Source organism: Bubalus kerabau, chromosome 9 (genome assembly GCF_029407905.1).
Source record: "Bubalus kerabau isolate K-KA32 ecotype Philippines breed swamp buffalo chromosome 9, PCC_UOA_SB_1v2, whole genome shotgun sequence".
Classification (NCBI taxonomy): domain Eukaryota; kingdom Metazoa; phylum Chordata; class Mammalia; order Artiodactyla; family Bovidae; genus Bubalus; species Bubalus kerabau.
This window is the reverse complement of record NC_073632.1, coordinates 105,400,243-105,418,226: the sequence shown is the minus strand read 5'-3', so window position 1 is coordinate 105,418,226 and position 17,984 is coordinate 105,400,243. Positions and strand designations below refer to the sequence as shown.

Sequence of the window (17,984 nt, the reverse complement as noted above, 5' to 3'; positions counted from 1 at the left end):
TCACTTCTGTATCTTCTCCACATAGAGTGTTTGACACATAGAAGATGCTTAGTAAATATCTGCCCAGTAAATGAATACCTCATTCATAACTTCTGTCTTCTTAGTGAAATACGAAGTAAATTGTCCAAGGAGGAAATGGGTGAGTGGGGTGGGGGATATGAGCAGTTTGGGAAGAAACAAGAGAAGCCATGCTACTAGAGAATCATAACACAGTCACGAGGAAGTTAAAAATGCTCATTTGACATTTGTGATGAGTGATTTAAGAGCCCACAAACAGTGGCCTGGGAGAAACTGTCAGGGCAGCTCATGAGAAGTCTCAGTGATGCTGAAGAATTTAAGCAGTGTCCATACTTCAGTAAGAATATCAGGAAAGGAAAGATAGGAGATGATGGTTGGAAAGAGACACATTTGGAATTTAGGTTTCAGAGGTGGTGCAAGTTCTCAGGATGGCAAGGCCCAGAAAGGGATTGGAACAGTAGAAGAATTTTCTTTGAAAGGTTCCCAGAAATGAGAACGTATAAAGGAACTGAAAGAACAGGTTGATGGATGGATGGTTCGATCCCCAGAAAGAGGACAAGAATAAGGACAGAAGCGTAAATCATGAGCTAGGAGCTAAAGTCTCCCAAGAATGAGGGACTTCTCTACCTATGCCCACCGCAGGCAGTGGCAGTAGGGAGAAGGTGAGGATGTGTAGTCGAGCGGCATAACTCTCAAAGGAGCAGCGGGGTGCGGTTTTGCAAGCGAGGAGAGTCCGACAGTTTGGGAACCTCGCTGAAGAAGCAGGAGACAACCAGCTCCACCTCTGGCTTTCAGCTGTGTACACCCAAAACAAAAAGCAGCCTTCATTTTAGAGGCTTGCAAGGAGATGGACCAGTTTCTGGTAAATCAGGAAGGAGAGAGAAATGTTTGAAAAGGCTGATTATCTAGGGGAGCTTCTTCATTGTGGAGCAGGAATCCCAGGGGCACAGAGAGAGGATGTAGGAGGGAGGGGAGGCTCATAGTGGAGACTACTGAGACCTTTATGGCAATGAGAACAGTGGGGGATGCCTAAGTCTCAGAAGTCAAGTACGATGTGAGGCATGATGGAAGGCATAATGATGACCTTTGGAGGGAAGCGGGTGCACAGCCAGACCTGGCTCTCATTGTCTTACCTGACTGTTGTTATCTCAAGTGCGTCTCTTGGGCGCTAAAGCAGCTTACTTAGCCTTCACTCCAAAAAAACTTGCTTGGTATCATAGACTTGTTGACACCAAGGAAAGATAAGTGTAATGCCATCTAACACAATCCAGAAAATCATGTTTTAAATTATTTGGGTCATGGAAGTTCTAATCAGTTCATTAAACGTGCAGTGGAAACTAACCTCTTGCATTGCCTCAAACCAAAGGCTTACACAAAACTTCCAGATAATGAAATGTCACTCTTCCCCTCCTCCTGGCCTCAGATTCACCTTGTAACCAACGTAGTTGCCTCTAGACTAGGGACGGGAGAGATGTGAAAATCCTGTTTTAGAGAAAAGCAAAGCCCAGGAAGAGACGGGCAGGGCAGAGGGGGCAGTGGTGAGTACCACACCTTCTTGGGGAAGTTCCACTGCCCTGAGCGTGAGGCTCTCATGTTTGGAGACTAACAGCACTGCTCAAAAGCATTTCTCAGGGGCTGTAGGAAAGGGTAAAATAATTGGTGCCCACAGCCTTGCCCTCTGATGAGTGCACCATCAGAAGGTGTGCTTAGCAGATCTGTTTGCAGAACAGAAGCTTCCAGAAGTCTGTGAAGTCACACCCTCAGTGGAAACTCCTGCAATGAAAGTGGTTTGCAGGTATCTGTTTTCAAAGCCTCACCCTTCCTGTGGGGCACTACATGGCCCACGGCTTGGACAAACAAGCCAATAGTTTTGACCTCCTTTCCGGAAGATTCCATGACTACTAGAAGCTGAGTTACTTTTTGGCATCATGTTATCTGAAACATCTGAAAAAGAAAAAAAAAAATTAAAAAAAAAAACCAACCTTGTAAATTGCAATCCAGGATGCAGTCTGTTTCTCTAATTATATTTCAGGTGTTCTTTGATCTGTTTTCTCCTTATATTTACTTTCAGCCATCCTAATGATGTTTTTTTTTCTAGGCAATGAACAAGGTCTAGCCCTTTCTCTAGCCAATTTACTACATCAGTCGATGACAGATGTCCAGGGATGAAAAGAACATTATTAGCAATAAAACTGAGAATACAAACAGCAATGTGACAGGCACCCCCAGAGAGGCTGTCACCAACTCCCCAGCGCTAACTACCTGCAAATGAAGGAAAATAAGATTAAGATTACTGAGAATTGAAGAAGCGTTTTTTTTTGTTTGTTTGTTTGTTTTAATTCTAATACATATAGAAAATAGGGCATTCTCCACATAGCATGGGGAAATGAATTAATCATAAATTCATGTTCCTCTATAAAGTTATTTTAGATTTTTTTTTAATCCAAAGAGGAAGCATATACCCTGCTTTTTTGTGAGTCTCTAAATGATGAAGGAATAGTGAGCTGAATTTTTTTTTTTTAATAAAAGAGAAAAAAGGAAGAAAAATGGAGGCAGCTTGGTATCAGGAAAGGGTGGCCTTCAAGAGCCAGAGCCCCGAGTTCTGATGAGGGGTGTGGGTTTCCTGCCGGGTGAACTTCAGCGAGGGATTGAATGTCTTCATGACCCGGTGGTCTCACCTGTCACTTCCCAGGATAGACAGAGCGTGAACCGAGTAGGCAATGTCGGTACAGTCCTTGGCGTTTGGGTGTGCAAAGAGAGGCATTCTAGCAGAAAAATTTAGGCCTGTGTTAGTTGTTCAGTCATGTCCGACTCATTGCAACCCCATGGACTGTAGCTCAACCAGACTCCTCTGTCCATGGGATTTTCCAGGCAAGAACACTGGAGTGGGTTGCCATTTCCTCCCCTAGGGGATCTTCCCAACCCAGGGATCGAACCTGTGTTTCCAGTGTCTCCTACCCTGGCAGGAGGATTTTTCAACACTGAGCCACCTGGGAAGCCCACAGTCCTCGGCACAGGGTGGTAATTCAGAGAATGGTATCTCTAGTGGGGATTTCTCGCCTCCGGGGGGCTAGGAGACAGGGCCATGGAGGGATTTCCCAGGTTCTTGTGGCCAGGACTTCACAGAGGCCAGAATTCAGCAGGGGAAAAGCTGGACAGCCCCTGTAGAGGTTGCTTTTATAGCTGTACCTGAGTGCCCCCAAAAGGCCACTCTGGGAAATTCCACGGCCGAACAAAAACGGCCACCTCTCCTGCTCAAATCTGAAAGACTGCGGCTCCTCCTGGACGGCTGACAAGCTCTGACTCATTTTAACAGAACATTCGCCAGTTTCCCCAGATTTTACTTTTACGTAGTATCCCTGTGCTTTTAATTTCTCTCACAAGATTAGCTTCCCTCTTGCTGTCTTTTCTGAAGAAAGCATGGGAATTACACCTTGTAAGGAGCGTCTGTGCCCTCCTCCAGAGGACAGGCCTTTGAGGGGCTGTCCAGTGGTGGGGAGGGTTTGAACCCCCCACGACCTGACCCTCAGGTGACCACCTGCATGTAGCATGGAGCCAGTGGCTGGCAAGAAATGGGAAGCTAACTGGCCCATGTGGGACTTGAAACTGGGGCCCTGGCTTCATTATAGAACATTCTCCTACCCAACCCAGCTCTTCCTGCAGCAGACCACCAAAGCTCCTCCTCTATTTGATTGTCCTCTCCCCTGACTCATTATTTAGATTCTTAAAATATGAGTTTACTGAAACTCCTATGCATTTTATACTTTTAATACTTTAAAATGAGTATTTCCTGTTCTTAAGAGAACCCTTGAGCATACACATAAAGACTGAATAATTGACTCCCCAAATATATAAAATATAAACCCTATGGATGAGTTGCCATATTACCTAGATAGGTCATCTAACAGGATGTATTGTGACTATAGTCTGATGCAATGTAGGAAGAACTTTTTTTTTTTTTCCTTAGGTATAGAATAGTATAATGAGCATCTGGTGGCTCAGACAGTAAAGAATCTGCCTGTGATGCAGGAGACACAGGCTCAATCCCTGGGTTGGGAAGATCCCCTAGAGCAGGAAATGGCAAGCCGCTCCAGTATTCTTGTCTGGAGAAATCCATGGACAGAGGAGCCTGGTGGGCTATAGTCCAAGGGGTAGCAAAGAGTCGGACACCACTGAAGAGCTAACAGTTTCACTTTCACAGGGAATAGTATACTTTGTTAATATTAAAATTTTCTTAATGTTTGCAAATGTTATTCTGTCAGGTTGAAATTATGTTAGGTATCTGTAGATTATCCACTTTATGAAAGTATATCTAGAGATTTTCAAACTTGTTTAATAGCTTAAACAGCATAAGTTGACCAATAAGTGTTAATATATATGTGTACACAAGCACATGCAAAGACCCTCACTGTGATTCCAAAGGCAGACAATGCAGAAGGGATTTTTAGAGAATTTGCTACTTTTGAGATCACCGGAGAATGGACTCCTTCTCTGTGCAGAACTAGTTCATGTTAGAAATTAATCCCATTCATCCAAGTTGCTGCTGCTACGGCTAAGTCACTTCAGTCGTGTCCGACTCTGTGTGACCGCATAGATGGCAGCCCACCAGGCTCCCCCGTCCCTGGGATTCTCCAGGCAAGAACACTGGAGTGGGTTGACATTTCCTTCTCAATGCATGAAAGTGAAAAGTGAAAGTGAAGGCGCTCAGTCATGCCAGACTCTTAGTGACCCCATGGACTGTAGCCCACCAGGCTCCTCCATCCATGGGATTTTCCAGGCAAGAGTACTGGAGTGGTTAGTTCTGTTTATAAATGCTATTCAACAGCGATAAGTAAAAAAAGCCCTAGGAAATAACACAAGTCGTATCAAAGGGTCAGTGACTGTCCCCTCCACCCCATGCAGCCCACTCACCACTTCTCCGTGTGTTTTACACTCAGGTGAGTACAAACATTCCGCTCTGTTTCGTGCTAATTTGTCACGGCTCTCCAATAAGTATACAGTAGGTTTCTTTCCGTGCACTCTCAACTTTGTCCCAGTAAGTGGTTGAAAGGAATCTGTGTAAATGTGGGTCGTGCCTTGAAAAGAACTGCGCAGTGACCTCTGCTAATGGCATACCCAGGGCTTCCCAGAGGTGGCGCAGCGGTAAAGCACCTGCCTGCGGAGGCAGGAGACCGGGCTTCAGTCCCTGGGTCCGGAAGAGCCTGGGGGAGGAAATGGCCCCTGACTCCGGTGTTCTTGCCTGGAAAATTCCATGGACAAAGGAGCCTGGACAGGCTACGTACTATGGGGCTGCAGAGTCAGATTGTTTCCTTAGGACATTTAACTTTCTTGAGTGCTAGATCATTCTTGGTCCAGGTCAAATGTTTTTCTTATATATTTCACAATGTTGAAAAAAATGCATTCAGTAAATGTAGGTAAATTCAATGTAAATGTAATAAATTCAAACCCTGTGTGTAGTTTTTAACCAGAAATTACCAGATATACAAGCTAAAATATTTGTCTTCCTTTAGAAAAGGAATTGTTTCCCCAAATGCTCCTAGAGTGTATTGTAAATAGATTGAATGTAAAAAAGTCATTTTTATAAATCCCTTAGTTAATAAATGGAAAGAGGAGCATAATTTATGCATTCTGTCAGAATTTGAGACTGTGACAGATGTAGTCAGCAAGAACTGTTAAAGCGTTATTGCACTTTGTCCATAGGTTAGCTTCTTCCTAGAAAAAGTATTATCGTAACAGTAAAATTGCTCAACTAAATTAAATAGACAGCTGATCTGTTATCAAATCAGAAAATAGCTAACTACTTAACCATTTATTTAAAATAGGAAAATAATTCACATAGGTAAAACCATCCTATCCCACTCTTATTAATTCCCATTGTCATTGACTATTTTATTAGAGTTCCTTAATTAAGAATGAAGTTAAATTTCATTCATTTATTCTACAGCTATTAATTGTGCAACAGCTATGGTCAAGACATTGTGATGAATTCAGGAATACAACTCCATGAAGGAGACGGGGGAGTGAGGAGGGTCTACAGGAAGGTGTGAGGGGCTGGAGCGCGCAGCTCCCATGACTCACAAGATGCAAAAGCCAAAGACCTCTATGAGGACACCGCCGCACGCTGAGCAGAGATTCACTCAGAAAAGTAAAGGAAAAGAGAAAGTCCAGTTGGAAGGAGAGTAACAGAGTTAGGAGATGGCAGGAACCAAGCCTTTATATTTTTGAACACTGTCCCCAGAACTGAAGAAGAAACTCTAAAGCCATTCCAGCTACTTGAAATCCTTCTTCCTCCTAAAACTTCAGAACTAATTTCATGTAAAGGAGGGCAACAGAAATAAACAATTAAAATCTCAATAGAAGAGAAAAAAGGTCAAATCCCACAGAGTTTTTGAGGAGGCAGAGAGGAGAACAGAATAGTGTCCTGAGAGACGTGAGTGCTTAGCAACCGGTCCTATCCACCAGTCAGGTGTAAACCAAAATAACTACTCCAAAGGGAATTAATATACTAAGAAATTAGGAGAAGGAAATGGCAACCCACCCCAGTACTCTTGCTGGAAAATTCCATGGATGGAGGAGCCTGCTAGGCTGCAGTCTGTGGGGTCGCAAAGAGTCGGACACGACTGAGCAACTTCACTGGTTCACTGGTTCAGTTCAGTTCAGTTCAGTCACTCAGTCCATGTCCGACTCTTTGCGACCCCATGGACTGCAGCACACCAGGCCTCCCTGTCCATCACCAGTTCCTGGAGTTTACTCAAACTCATGTCCATTGAGTTGATGATGCCATCCAGCCATCTCATCCTCTGTTGTCCCCTTCTCCTCCTGCCTTCAATCTTTCCCAGCATCACGGTCTTTCCCAATGAGTCAGTTCTTCACATCAGGTGGCCAAAGTATTGGAGTTTCAGCTTTAGCATCAGTCCTTTCAATGAATATTCAGGACTGATCTCCTTTAGAATGGACTGGTTGGATCTCCTTGCAGCCCAAAGGACTCTCAAGAGTCTTCTCCAACACCACAGTTCAAAAACATCAATTCTTTGGCGCTCAGCTTTCTTTATAGTCCAACTCTCACATCCATTCATTACTACTGGAAAAACCATAGCTTTGACTAGATGGACCTTTGTTGGCAAAGTAATGTCTCTGCTTTTTAATATGCTATCTAGGTTGGTCATAACTTTCCTTCCAAGGAGCAGGTGTCTTTTAATTTCACGGCTGCAGTCACCATCTGCAGTGATTTTGGAGCCCAGAAAAATAAAGTTACCCACTGTTTCCACTGTTGCCCATCTATTTCCCATGAAGTGATGGGACCAGATGCCATGATCTTAGTTTTCTGAAAGTTGAGTTTTAAGCCAAGTTTTTCACTCTCCTTTTTCACTTTCATCAAGAGGCTCTTTAGTTCTTCTTCGCTTTCTGCCATAAGGGTGGTATCATCTGCATATCTGAGGTTATTGATATTTCTCCCAGCAATCTTGATTCCCGCTTGTGCTTCTTCCAGCCCAGCGTTTCTCATGATGTACTCTGCATATAAGTTAAATAAACAGGGTGACAATATACAGCCTTGACGTACTCCTTTTCCTATTTGCAACCAGTCTGTTGTTCCATGTCCGGTTCTAACTATTGCTTCTTGACCTGCAAATAGATTTTTCAGAAGGCAGGTCAGGTGATCTGGTATTCCCCATCTCTTTAAGAATTTTCTACAGTTTGTTTGTATTAAGAAATTACACAAGTGCAGATAAATAACAGGAGATATTGTCTTAAGAGAAATACAAATTGGAAAGAAAGAAAATTCTTTAAAATGAAAATAAAGTAAGATTAACTTTATTTGGGCTTTCCAGGTAGCTCAGTGGTAAAGAATCTGCCTGCCGATGTAGGGTATGCCAGAGATGGGCGTTCAATCCCTAGGTGGGGAATATCCTCAGGAGGAGGAAATGGCAACCCACTCCAGTGTTCTTGCCTGGACAGTCCCATGGCCGGGGGAGCCTGGCGAGTCCATAGGGTTGCAGAGAATGAGACACAACTGAGCACTTTATTTACCAACTTCTAAATGAGTTTAGAGAAGTTGACCAACTTAGAAGTTGGATAAAGAAAATCTAATATATGTATGCTAGAAAGCCCATGAGAAAAACATCAAAGCAAGAGAATGGAGCAAATACTAAAAAATTAAATTCAGTACAACTTTCCTGACATAGAATGTGTGTGAAAATTGACCAGAAAATGACCAGCATAAAGACATGTGCTGTGCTGTGCTAAGTCCCGTCAGTCAAGTCCAACTCCGTGTGACCCCGTGGAGTAAAGCCCTCCAGGCTCCTCTGTCCGTGGAATTCTCCAGGCAAGAATACTGAAGTGGGTTGCCAAGCCTTCCTCCAGGGGATCTTCCCAACCCAGGGACTGAACCCACTTCTTCTGTGACCCCTGCACTGCAGGCGATTTCTTTACTGCTGAGCCACTGGAGAAGCCTCACCAAGACATAGTCTAATAAAATTACTAGACTCTAAAGAAAAAGAAATCCTTTGGGCATCTGGACAAAAAAGATCAATTTACTCATAAAGTAAAAAAAAATCAGATCATCATCAGGCTTGCCCATAACACTTTACATCAGAACACAGAGTAAGGCATTTAAGATACTTGAGGGGGGAAAAGGTGAACCCGGGACTCATCCAGCCAAACTCATGCTCAAGAACAAAGGCCCTGAATCATTTGTCACTGAGCAAGAATTCAGTGAATATTTTTCCAGTGACATATTCCCAAGGAATTAGAGAACAAACTTAAAACCACCAGAATTGCTGGTCAGACATCAACATGAGGGCTGGCAGTGAACATTAAGTGTGTGTGTGTAGGGTTAATATAAGATGACAATTAGAAAGAAAGCATAGTATGAAATGGCCCTATGTTTCACAGTGTAGATACACTATTGTTGTTAGAAAAATTCAGCAGGAGAATGGGTAGAGCACATGGAAGTATATTTGAGGTTTAAGGCAATGGCACCCCACTCCAGTGTTCTTGCCTGGAAAATCCCATGGACAGAGGAGCCTGGTGGGCTGCCGTCTCTGGGGTCGCACAGAGTCAGACACGACTGAAGTGACTTAGCAGCAGCAGCAGCAGTAATCATATTCGTGGTGATAATATTATTACTGTTCTGAAATCGCAGTGTGTACAATGTAAGCTGAAGCTAATCTGCTATCGTGAATATGATAATCCTACCATTCTCTGTCTTCTTTTTTTTTAAACTTTTTATTTTGTGTTGAGGTATAGCCAATTAACAATTTTGTGATGGTATCAGGTGAACAGCAAAGGGACTGTCATACATATACATATATCCATTCTCCCCAAACTCCCCTCCCATCCAGGCGGTCAGGCAACATTGAGAAGAGTTCCCTGTGGTACACAGTAGGTCCTTGTTCATTATCCATTTTAAATATAGCAATGTGTACATGTCCATCCCAAACTCCCTAACTGTCCCTTCTCCCCAGCAACCATAAGTTCATTCTCTAAGTCTGTGAGTCTCTTTCCATTCTGTAAGTCCATTTGCATGATTTCTTTTTAGATTCCACATATAAGAGATGTCATACGATATTTCTCCCTCTCTGACTTAACTTCACTCAATATGACAATTCCTAGGTCCATCCACGTTGCTGCACAGGTATTATTTCATTCTTTTTTGTAGCTGAGTAATATTCCGTTGTATGTATGTATCACATCTCTATCATTCTCTGTGTTCTTGATAGCCAGTGGGGGGAGGGGGTGGAAAGGCAGATATAGATGTAAAATTGAAAATGTTAAGTAAAAACTCTATAGTTTGGAAATAGCTACCATTTTAGCAAATTCAAGTCTGCTGCTGCTGCTTCTAAGTCGCTTCAGTCGTATCCGACTCTGTGCAACCCCATGGATGGCAGCCCACCAGGCTCCTCTGTCCCTGGGATTCTCCAGACAAGAACACTGGAGTGGGTTGCCATTTCCTTCTCCAATGCATGAAAGTGAAAAGTGAAAGTGAAATCGTTCAGTCGTGTCCGACTCTTCGCGGCCCCGTGGACTGCAGCCTACCAGGCTCCTCCATCCATGGGATTTTCCAGGCAAGAGTACTGGAGTAGGGTGCCATTGCCTCCTCTGAAATTCAAGTCTACAAAATAAAATTATTAGCTGTACTCCCCAGGCTGTACATTAGCTCCCTGGGGTGTAACCATTTTGTAAAACTGAAATTTTGTACCCATTTTGCATAGGCCAAGACAGAAATTTTCACAGTCCAGTGGTACAGAGCTGAGCAGAGGGATTCAATAAATACTTACTGGAATCATTCACAGTGATATGAGGGGATGTCATGTGCCAAAGCCAAAGGGGGGTGGGAGACTTCCTCATACAAGTCTGAGCAAACCCCACCTGGCTTAAAGCCAACTTTGTGTCTGCTCTGCCCTTGCCAATGAGTGTTGCTGCAGAGGAGCAGGCACTCTACTGACCAGCCTGCTCGAGATTCACAGTCTCTGACCCCAGATGGGCTGTTGTTTAGTCACTAAGTCGTGTCTGACTCTTTGCGACTCCATGGAGTGCAGCACACCAGGCTCCCATATCCTTCACTATTTTCCAGAATTGGCTCAGATTCATGTCCACTGAGTTAGTGATGCTACCTAACCATCTCATCCTGTGTTGCCCACTTCTCCTTTGGCCTTCAATCTTTCCCAGAGAGTCAGCTCTGTGCATCAGGTTCAGCTTCAGCATCAGTCCTTCCAATGAATATCCAGGGTTGATCTCCTTTAGGATTGACTGGTTTGACCTCCTTGCAGCCCAAGGGACTCTCAAGAGTCTTTTCCAGCACCACAATTCGAAAGCATCAATTCTTTAGTGCTCAGCTTTTCTTTAAGGTTCAACGCTCACATCATGGGCTGTTAGTGCCCAGCAACAATCCTGACTATCCCTTTCTTCCCCTTTCTCACCTTTCCGTCTTTCTCAAATTCCCCACGCCTCCCTTGTCCACACCTGGGTCCCAGCACGCAGCCTTCCTCCCCTCCAAGACCACCCCTCTTCTGATCCTTCAGCTCCCGTTGCGTCACCTGCTTACGGGCACCACCAAGTTCCTCCTCTCCCACTCACTCCCTTCGGCAAACTAGCATCCTGCCGTTACAGAGGTCCCCATTTTCAAAAACTCTTTCCAGTCCCACAGCCCCTCCAGCTGCTCTCCCCCGTCTCTGCTGCCCTTTCGGCCAAACTCCTAGAAAGAAGTGTCCGTGCTCACCTCTTGGAATCTGTCTCCTCCAATTCTCTCTTGATTCCACCCCGACAAGGCTTTTGGCTCCATGCCTTCAATAAGTCATGGCTCCTGTCAAGGTTGCAACGGCATCTCCATTTCTAAGTCCAGCCAGCTTCCAGATAAAGTGGTTTATCTGCAGCCTTTGACACAATTTGTCATGACACATACACCCTCCTTGAAACATGGTGTTCCCTTGGCTTCCAGGACTGGCTCATTCTTCTCATTTTCCACCTGCCTCAGTCTCCTTTAGTGGCTCCATCTCAGCCTCCACAAAGGGCAGAGAGTCTCTTCCAGTCTTGGGGCTGCTAAGATGACACAGAGTCTGACTGTCAAACCAGACGTTCAAGAATCACAGATGGAGCCCAGTGTCACGCTTTCCTAATAACTTCAAGGGTGCTGGCAATGATGAAACACAGACGAAATCAAGGAAGCCCCCATCATTTAACACAGCGACTGTGTTTAACAAAGCCCAGGCCCTTTCTTGGCATATTGGGACATACTCTAGGCAAGAGCCAATGCGTCAGGTCTCCAGGAAGCCCACAGAATGATCTCTAACACAAAACCTCTCAGGTATACCAACTGTCTCACCATTCACCACTTGATGAAATGTCTCCATTCACCCCTTAATAACTGCATAGCTTATGACATTTTCAGAGAGCCTTGCTTTATGCATTCACATATTCTAGTTTGTTCACTGTAAGCAAACTCAGATCAAGTGTTTCCACTAAATGCATTCTACAGATGAGAACTCTTTTCTAGCTAATGCCATTGTATATAAGTAATATTAGCATATTTACAAGGGGACTTGACCAATCCATCTTTCTCTTTCTGATAAGGTCAGAAATATGAGAAAATGGATAGTTGCCCTGATGCTAATCCTCTCCTTTTCAGCTCTGTGTGCACCCATGACTTCAAAACTGGTGTCTACAACCTACATTTTTCTCCTAAATTCCAAAGCCATCCGTTCAGTTAGGCACTCAACATTTTGACTTAGCTGTGTCAGAGGTTAACAAACTGAACAGATGACAACAGAAATAACGATTCCTTTTCTCAACTCTCTAAACACACACACAAACACACACACACACCTTTCTCCCATGTCCCCCCATCTCAGTAGGTCTCCCCCATGCTCCCCTGTCCTCTCTCCTTGGGGGACAAACATTATATCCTGCTTGATTCCTTTTCCTCTCACGTCACATATCCAATCCGCCTAAAAATATCTGCCATTTCTACCTTCAAAGTACATGCAGAGCTCAACCACTGATCCATCGTCACCCCCACGGCTGCCTTCCTGGTTCAGACCACCACCATCTCTCCATGGACCTCACTGAAACCACCTCCGACCTGCATCTCTGCTTCCTGCCTCCATCCTTGTCCCCGAGAGTCTACGCTGAGCACATAGGCCAGATGGCTGTCTTTAAGAGATTAGTCAAATTGTGTCATCCACAGCTCCACAGTCTCTAGTGGTTCCCGTATCTCTCAGAATAAAAGCCAGAATTCTTCTGGCGGCCTTCGGGGATCTATACATCCTGGACCCCCATGAACTCTCTGGCTCGTCTACTATTAATCTGCGCCCCCCGCACACACACACCCATTCACTACTTCAGACACACTGGCCTCTCTGCGGGACCTCCAACAATCTGAGCACGCTGCAGCCCCTGCACCTTTATCATGCTCTGTATTCAGCCTGGAAACTCGTTTCCCCTGGGTGGCACCTGGCTTGCTTTTATAATCTCCTTCAGATGTTGGCTTAAATGAACCTTCTTTATAAGGGATTCCCTGATTGCCTCTCTAAAACTGTCATTCATGTCTTCCCCTGAATCTGTCTCTGGTTTTTTATTCTCCTCCCCACTTATCACCATCTGACATGCTAGACAGTTTGACCTTTCTGTATTTCCTGTTCTAGACTTTTGGATGAGAGTAAAGATGCCCTTTTGTTCGAGGCAGTATCCCAGCAGTCACGGGGTATCTGGCACATAGTAGGTGCTCAATAAATATTGCACAAATTAACTCATTGTGGAGCAGATCGATCTGAGTTGAGCTGAGTTTAGAGGAGCGTATGATCAAATAATGCAGGAGAACAGTAACTTAGGGCTGTGATAAGGAAGGCTTTGGACAATGGCCTGTGCCGTTTGAATCTTATTCTGCAGGCTGGAGGAATCGTTATAGCGAACTGAGCCAAGCAACAGCACAAAGAAATGAAGTTAGGGGTAAAAGAAATCATGCTTTAAGAACAAGAATAATGTGAAAGGAAAATTTTGTTCTTGAACATTAGTCTTTCTTCGTCAGAGTGAATATGCTCACTGATATTGTGTGGGCTGCTAACAATTACCAGAGGTGGAACACTGACGTCTTTTTTCAAAATGGTTTTAAAAACTGCTAGATCCCCGAATAGAGGCATGATGGCATACTATCTGATGAAACTGAGAGTGAGTCCTTAAGAGTGTCCATAACTTAAGTATGGATGCGGTCCCTAAAATTTGTATGAAAAAGTCTATTAAATGCTGCTGGTAACAGTATTAAGTGAGGTAACTGGATAGCATCACTAACTCAGTCAATGGACATGCATTTAGGCAAACTCCAGGAGATGGTAAGGGACAGGGAGGCCTGGCCAGCCGCTGTCCATGGGGTCGCAAAGAGCCGGACGCGACTGAGCGACTGAACAACAAAGTCGTATTCCAAAAATCCAAGCTTCGAAAAAGCAGATTGCTGGAGGACAGATTTCTAGAAACACAAAGAATAAATGCCTCATCTATGTCTTATTTAAGTTGGGACTGGGATTCTCTAGGTTGGACCATACCTTATCCACCCCACCCACCCCTCCCCTGCAGTTTTTATGGAAGTGGATCGACACGAAAACGCCCCCAAACCACCCAATAGTAGCATTTCGGTAAAACGTGAGTGCCTGTACCTCTTTGTATCTGTGCTGTCTCTTTGAAAATCTGGTTTTCTTTTTGCAGTACAACCGGTACCAGCAGTACGGGGCGGAAGAGTGCGTGCTGCAGTTAGGGGGCGTGCTCTGCCCCGGCCCGGGCTGCGGGGCCGGGCTGCTTCCAGAACCCGGCCAGCGGAAGGTCTCCTGCGAGCCGGGCCGCGGCCTGGGCTGCGGGGTGAGTACCAGCCACACCCCCGTGTGGACTGTGTGTGTGTGTTTGCTTTGCGAAATTGGCTCGGTTGGTGCTTTATTTTCATTTTCCATTTGGACTCAGATAGCTTTGGCCTGATTTTTTAATTTTCATTTTAATTTATTTTCATTTTCCATTTGGACTCAGATATCTTTGACCTGATGTAAAAACTAAAACTAACCTGATATAAAAACAAAACTAAATATATTTCAGTTAACAGAATCCCGTATATAATGAGGGGAGGTAAGATTTTCTGCTTTGATAGCTATCCGTGTTTAAGACGTGAAATCACTCGGTCAGCCTTTTAAACTTTTCTTCCGGTGCTCAGATAATTCAGAGCAAAAATGATTTCTTCAGAGGTAGCATCGAGTCGACAGGAGTGAAGGAGAAAGAGAATTCCACCTCTTAGCGTGATTGTCTTAGCGACGTCGCTGGCCTAAGTATTTCAAGAAATAAAAATGAAGATTAATATGGAACACTTGAAATGTTATCGGGTGGTAAAAAATCATTTTAAATCGAGATGCGCAAAACTTAATGGGGCCTCTTAGGGAAGCAGAAAGAGAAGCATGGAAAATGTTTGTTCTAAGAGGTCAAACCAATATGACCTAGACGGCGTCTTGAACGGGTCCAAGGCTGCGGGCTGACGGTGAAGGGGTGAGGGAAGCATAACTCAAACGCAAATAGGCTGGCTAAATTATAGGCTGAAATGACAAATGGATAATAATCCTGGTATTAAATTTCATGCCGGCCAGAAAAGGAAGAAGTGTATGTGCTTATAAAATGCTGTTGAATTGTGATGGGAGAGCGTTCCTTTTAAAATTGCGGCTTCGTGAGGAGCTTTGTTGGAAGGAGGAGTGTGGATGGATGGCAGAGGCGTATCACCCAGGCCTCATTGGGGCTGCCCCGCCTGAGTTACCTATGCATAAATTGGCATCTGTCATCCTTGGTAGAGCGCCCCATTGGTCATGCAGTGGGGCTCACCAAGCTCTGGGCTGAGTGATAAAGCAGAGCAAGTGGAAGTTGAAAAATAATGAGATACCATGATGCGTAAGCAGAAAGAAATACTTCTGGGCTAATGGCGATTTCATTAGGATGAAAACTCACATCATGTCTGCTAGCCTTAGAAATTATGGAAATCAAACCCTGCTTCCCAGCCTTAGTCATCATCATTTACTGTATAATCTGCATCAGCTGCATGTGGCCCAAGCAAGCTGCCAAATTCCGGGATCAGAGTTTCCAGCAAATGTTTTCTTGTAGATTGAGTTACAATAGCCATTAACTAATGGCCCAGTTCTATCTATGCTTCTACCTAATAATTGTTCCTATTGTTCCATTGTCTAAAGCTGGGGAGTTCTTTGGGCCTGTCTTCTGCATTCATTGTTCATCTTGAACAGTTTTGAAGGTTTATATAATTTTAAGATTTAAACATCTTTCTCTTCCCTTTTTTACACAATGTGATATTCTAAGTAACACACACATTTGAACTCCAAATTATGGAAAATTACCTTGGAAATGAATTGAATTGCTTTAATATCTTTGGGTTAAGAGAGTTTAGGGGCAAACCTTACCTAAAGGAGAATGACTATCTTCAGGGTATTTCTTTGGAACATCTAGGTAATGTGTTTTATCTTTATTTATTCTGTTTTGTTATGGGGAAGGGGCATGCTTGTTGGTTTGTATATTACTTATCTGTTGCTACATAACAAATAACCCCAAATTTTAGCCTTTTCATTAATAAACATCTTTTATCTCATAGCTTCTGAGGGTCAGGAATCCCTAAGTAGCTTAGCTGTGTGGTTCTAGCTCAGGGTCTCATGAGGTTGGAGTCAAGCTCAATTGTAGTTAACTCAAGACTTGACTGGGGCTGGCAGACCCACTGCAAAAATGGCTCGACCCATGATTCTTTTTTTTTTTTAAGTTTTATTTTATTTTTAAACTTTACAATATTGTATTGGTTTTGCCAAATATTGAAATGAATCCGCCACAGGTATACATGTGTTCCCCATCCTGAACCCTCCTTCCTCCTCCCTCTCCATACCATCCCTCTGGGTCGTCCCAGTGCACCAGCCCCAAGCATCCACTATCGTGCATCGAACCTGGACTGGCGACTCGTTTCATATATGATATTATACGTATTTCAATGCCATTCTCCCAAATCATCCCACCCTCTCCTTCTCCCACAGAGTCCAAAAGACTGTTCTATACATCAGTGTCTCTTTTGCTGTCTCGTATACAGGGTTATTGTTACCATCTTTCTAAATTCCATATATATGCATTAGTATACTGTATTGGTGTTTTTCTTTCTGACTTACTTCACTCTGTATAATAGGCTTCAGTTTCATCCACCTCATTAGAACTGATTCAAATGTATTCTTTTTAATGGCTGAGTAATACTCCATTGTATATTACTTAGCCAGAAATGCCCCAGTTCCTCACTGGCTGCTGTCCGCAGTTCTCATTACACACCCCTTTTCTTAGGCTACTTGTCCCCAGAATGGCAGCTAGCTTACCCAGAGCAAATGATCCAAGGGACAGAGCAAAGACAAAGCCACGGTGGCTTGCTCTGCAAGGCTGTGCTCCATCACGGCTGCTTTGTTCCTGTGGTTAGCACTGAGTAGAAGTTCCAGCCCACCCACAAAGCGAAGGGAAAACTAAGCTCCATCCTAAAGGAAAGGTGTCAGGGGATTCAGGGATATATTTTGAACCACCACTGTCTATAATTTGAAGAAGTTGAATAAAGAACAAAGAGAAATGATTTTCTAAAACATCTAACTTGATGCTTTCTTTGTCCTCCCCACCTTTTTTGCCCCAGTCCCTGTAAGCTTTTTCGGGCTGATATCAATTCCCATTGCTTTGGCTTTTCAGAAGAGATAAATTGACATCACTGCTCTTTTTTCTTCAAATCTTCAACTTTCACAAAAGCATGTTAACCCAACTTACATGCCTTAGGGATTCTGTAGTGCTTAAAAAGGAGGTTAGGTTGTATGACTTAGGTCCAAATCTTGGCTTCCTCAACTACCAGTGGTCTTAATCTTTCTGTGCCTCAGTCTCCTCACTTTAAAACAGAGTGTATTACAATGGCCCTGTATAAGGCTCCTCTGTCCATGGAATTCTCCAGGCAAGAGTACTGGAGTGGGTTGCCATTCCCTTCTCCAGAGGATTCTTCCCAACCCAGGGATCGAACCAGCGTCTCCTACATCTCCTGCATTGAGAGGCAGGTTCTTTACCACCAGCGCCACCTGGGAAGCCCTTATAAGGCCATTATGAATGTTAAAGGAGCTGATGGGTATAATAGCACATGGCATAAAGTATGTATTTACTTAATATTTAATCAAAAGCTTAATCAGTATTTATCAAAAGCTCACCTAGAAGACCTAATGAAATATTCAAGGAAAATTAACAACAGGGTGTTTGTTTGATCCTCTCTTCCAGATATTCTAGAATATTCCCCTCTGAACCAAGCTAGATGCAGCAGGGAATTAGGTACCCAGGCCTCACTGTTTTAGCCCTTCAAGAATTGCTTTTGCTTTTCTTGCACAGTAATTTGGTGTCATTTGTTTATACTGCGGTTTTATACAGATGACTCAACGCTTGTGGCTCTGGACATC

The 17,984-nt window shown here is 43.9% G+C and overlaps 1 protein-coding gene across 7 annotated transcripts in view; it reads left to right on the top strand.

The window, feature by feature from the left end:
• PRKN (parkin RBR E3 ubiquitin protein ligase) overlaps nt 1–17,984 on the top strand; it is a 1,201,168-nt gene that overhangs the window by 998,992 nt on the left and 184,192 nt on the right. For all 7 annotated transcript variants that reach the window (XM_055536152.1, XM_055536157.1, XM_055536158.1 and 4 more), the window contains one exon: nt 14,212–14,361. In XM_055536152.1, coding sequence (XP_055392127.1) covers nt 14,212–14,361 — 150 coding nt within the window. The remainder of the gene's footprint in view (nt 1–14,211; nt 14,362–17,984) is intronic.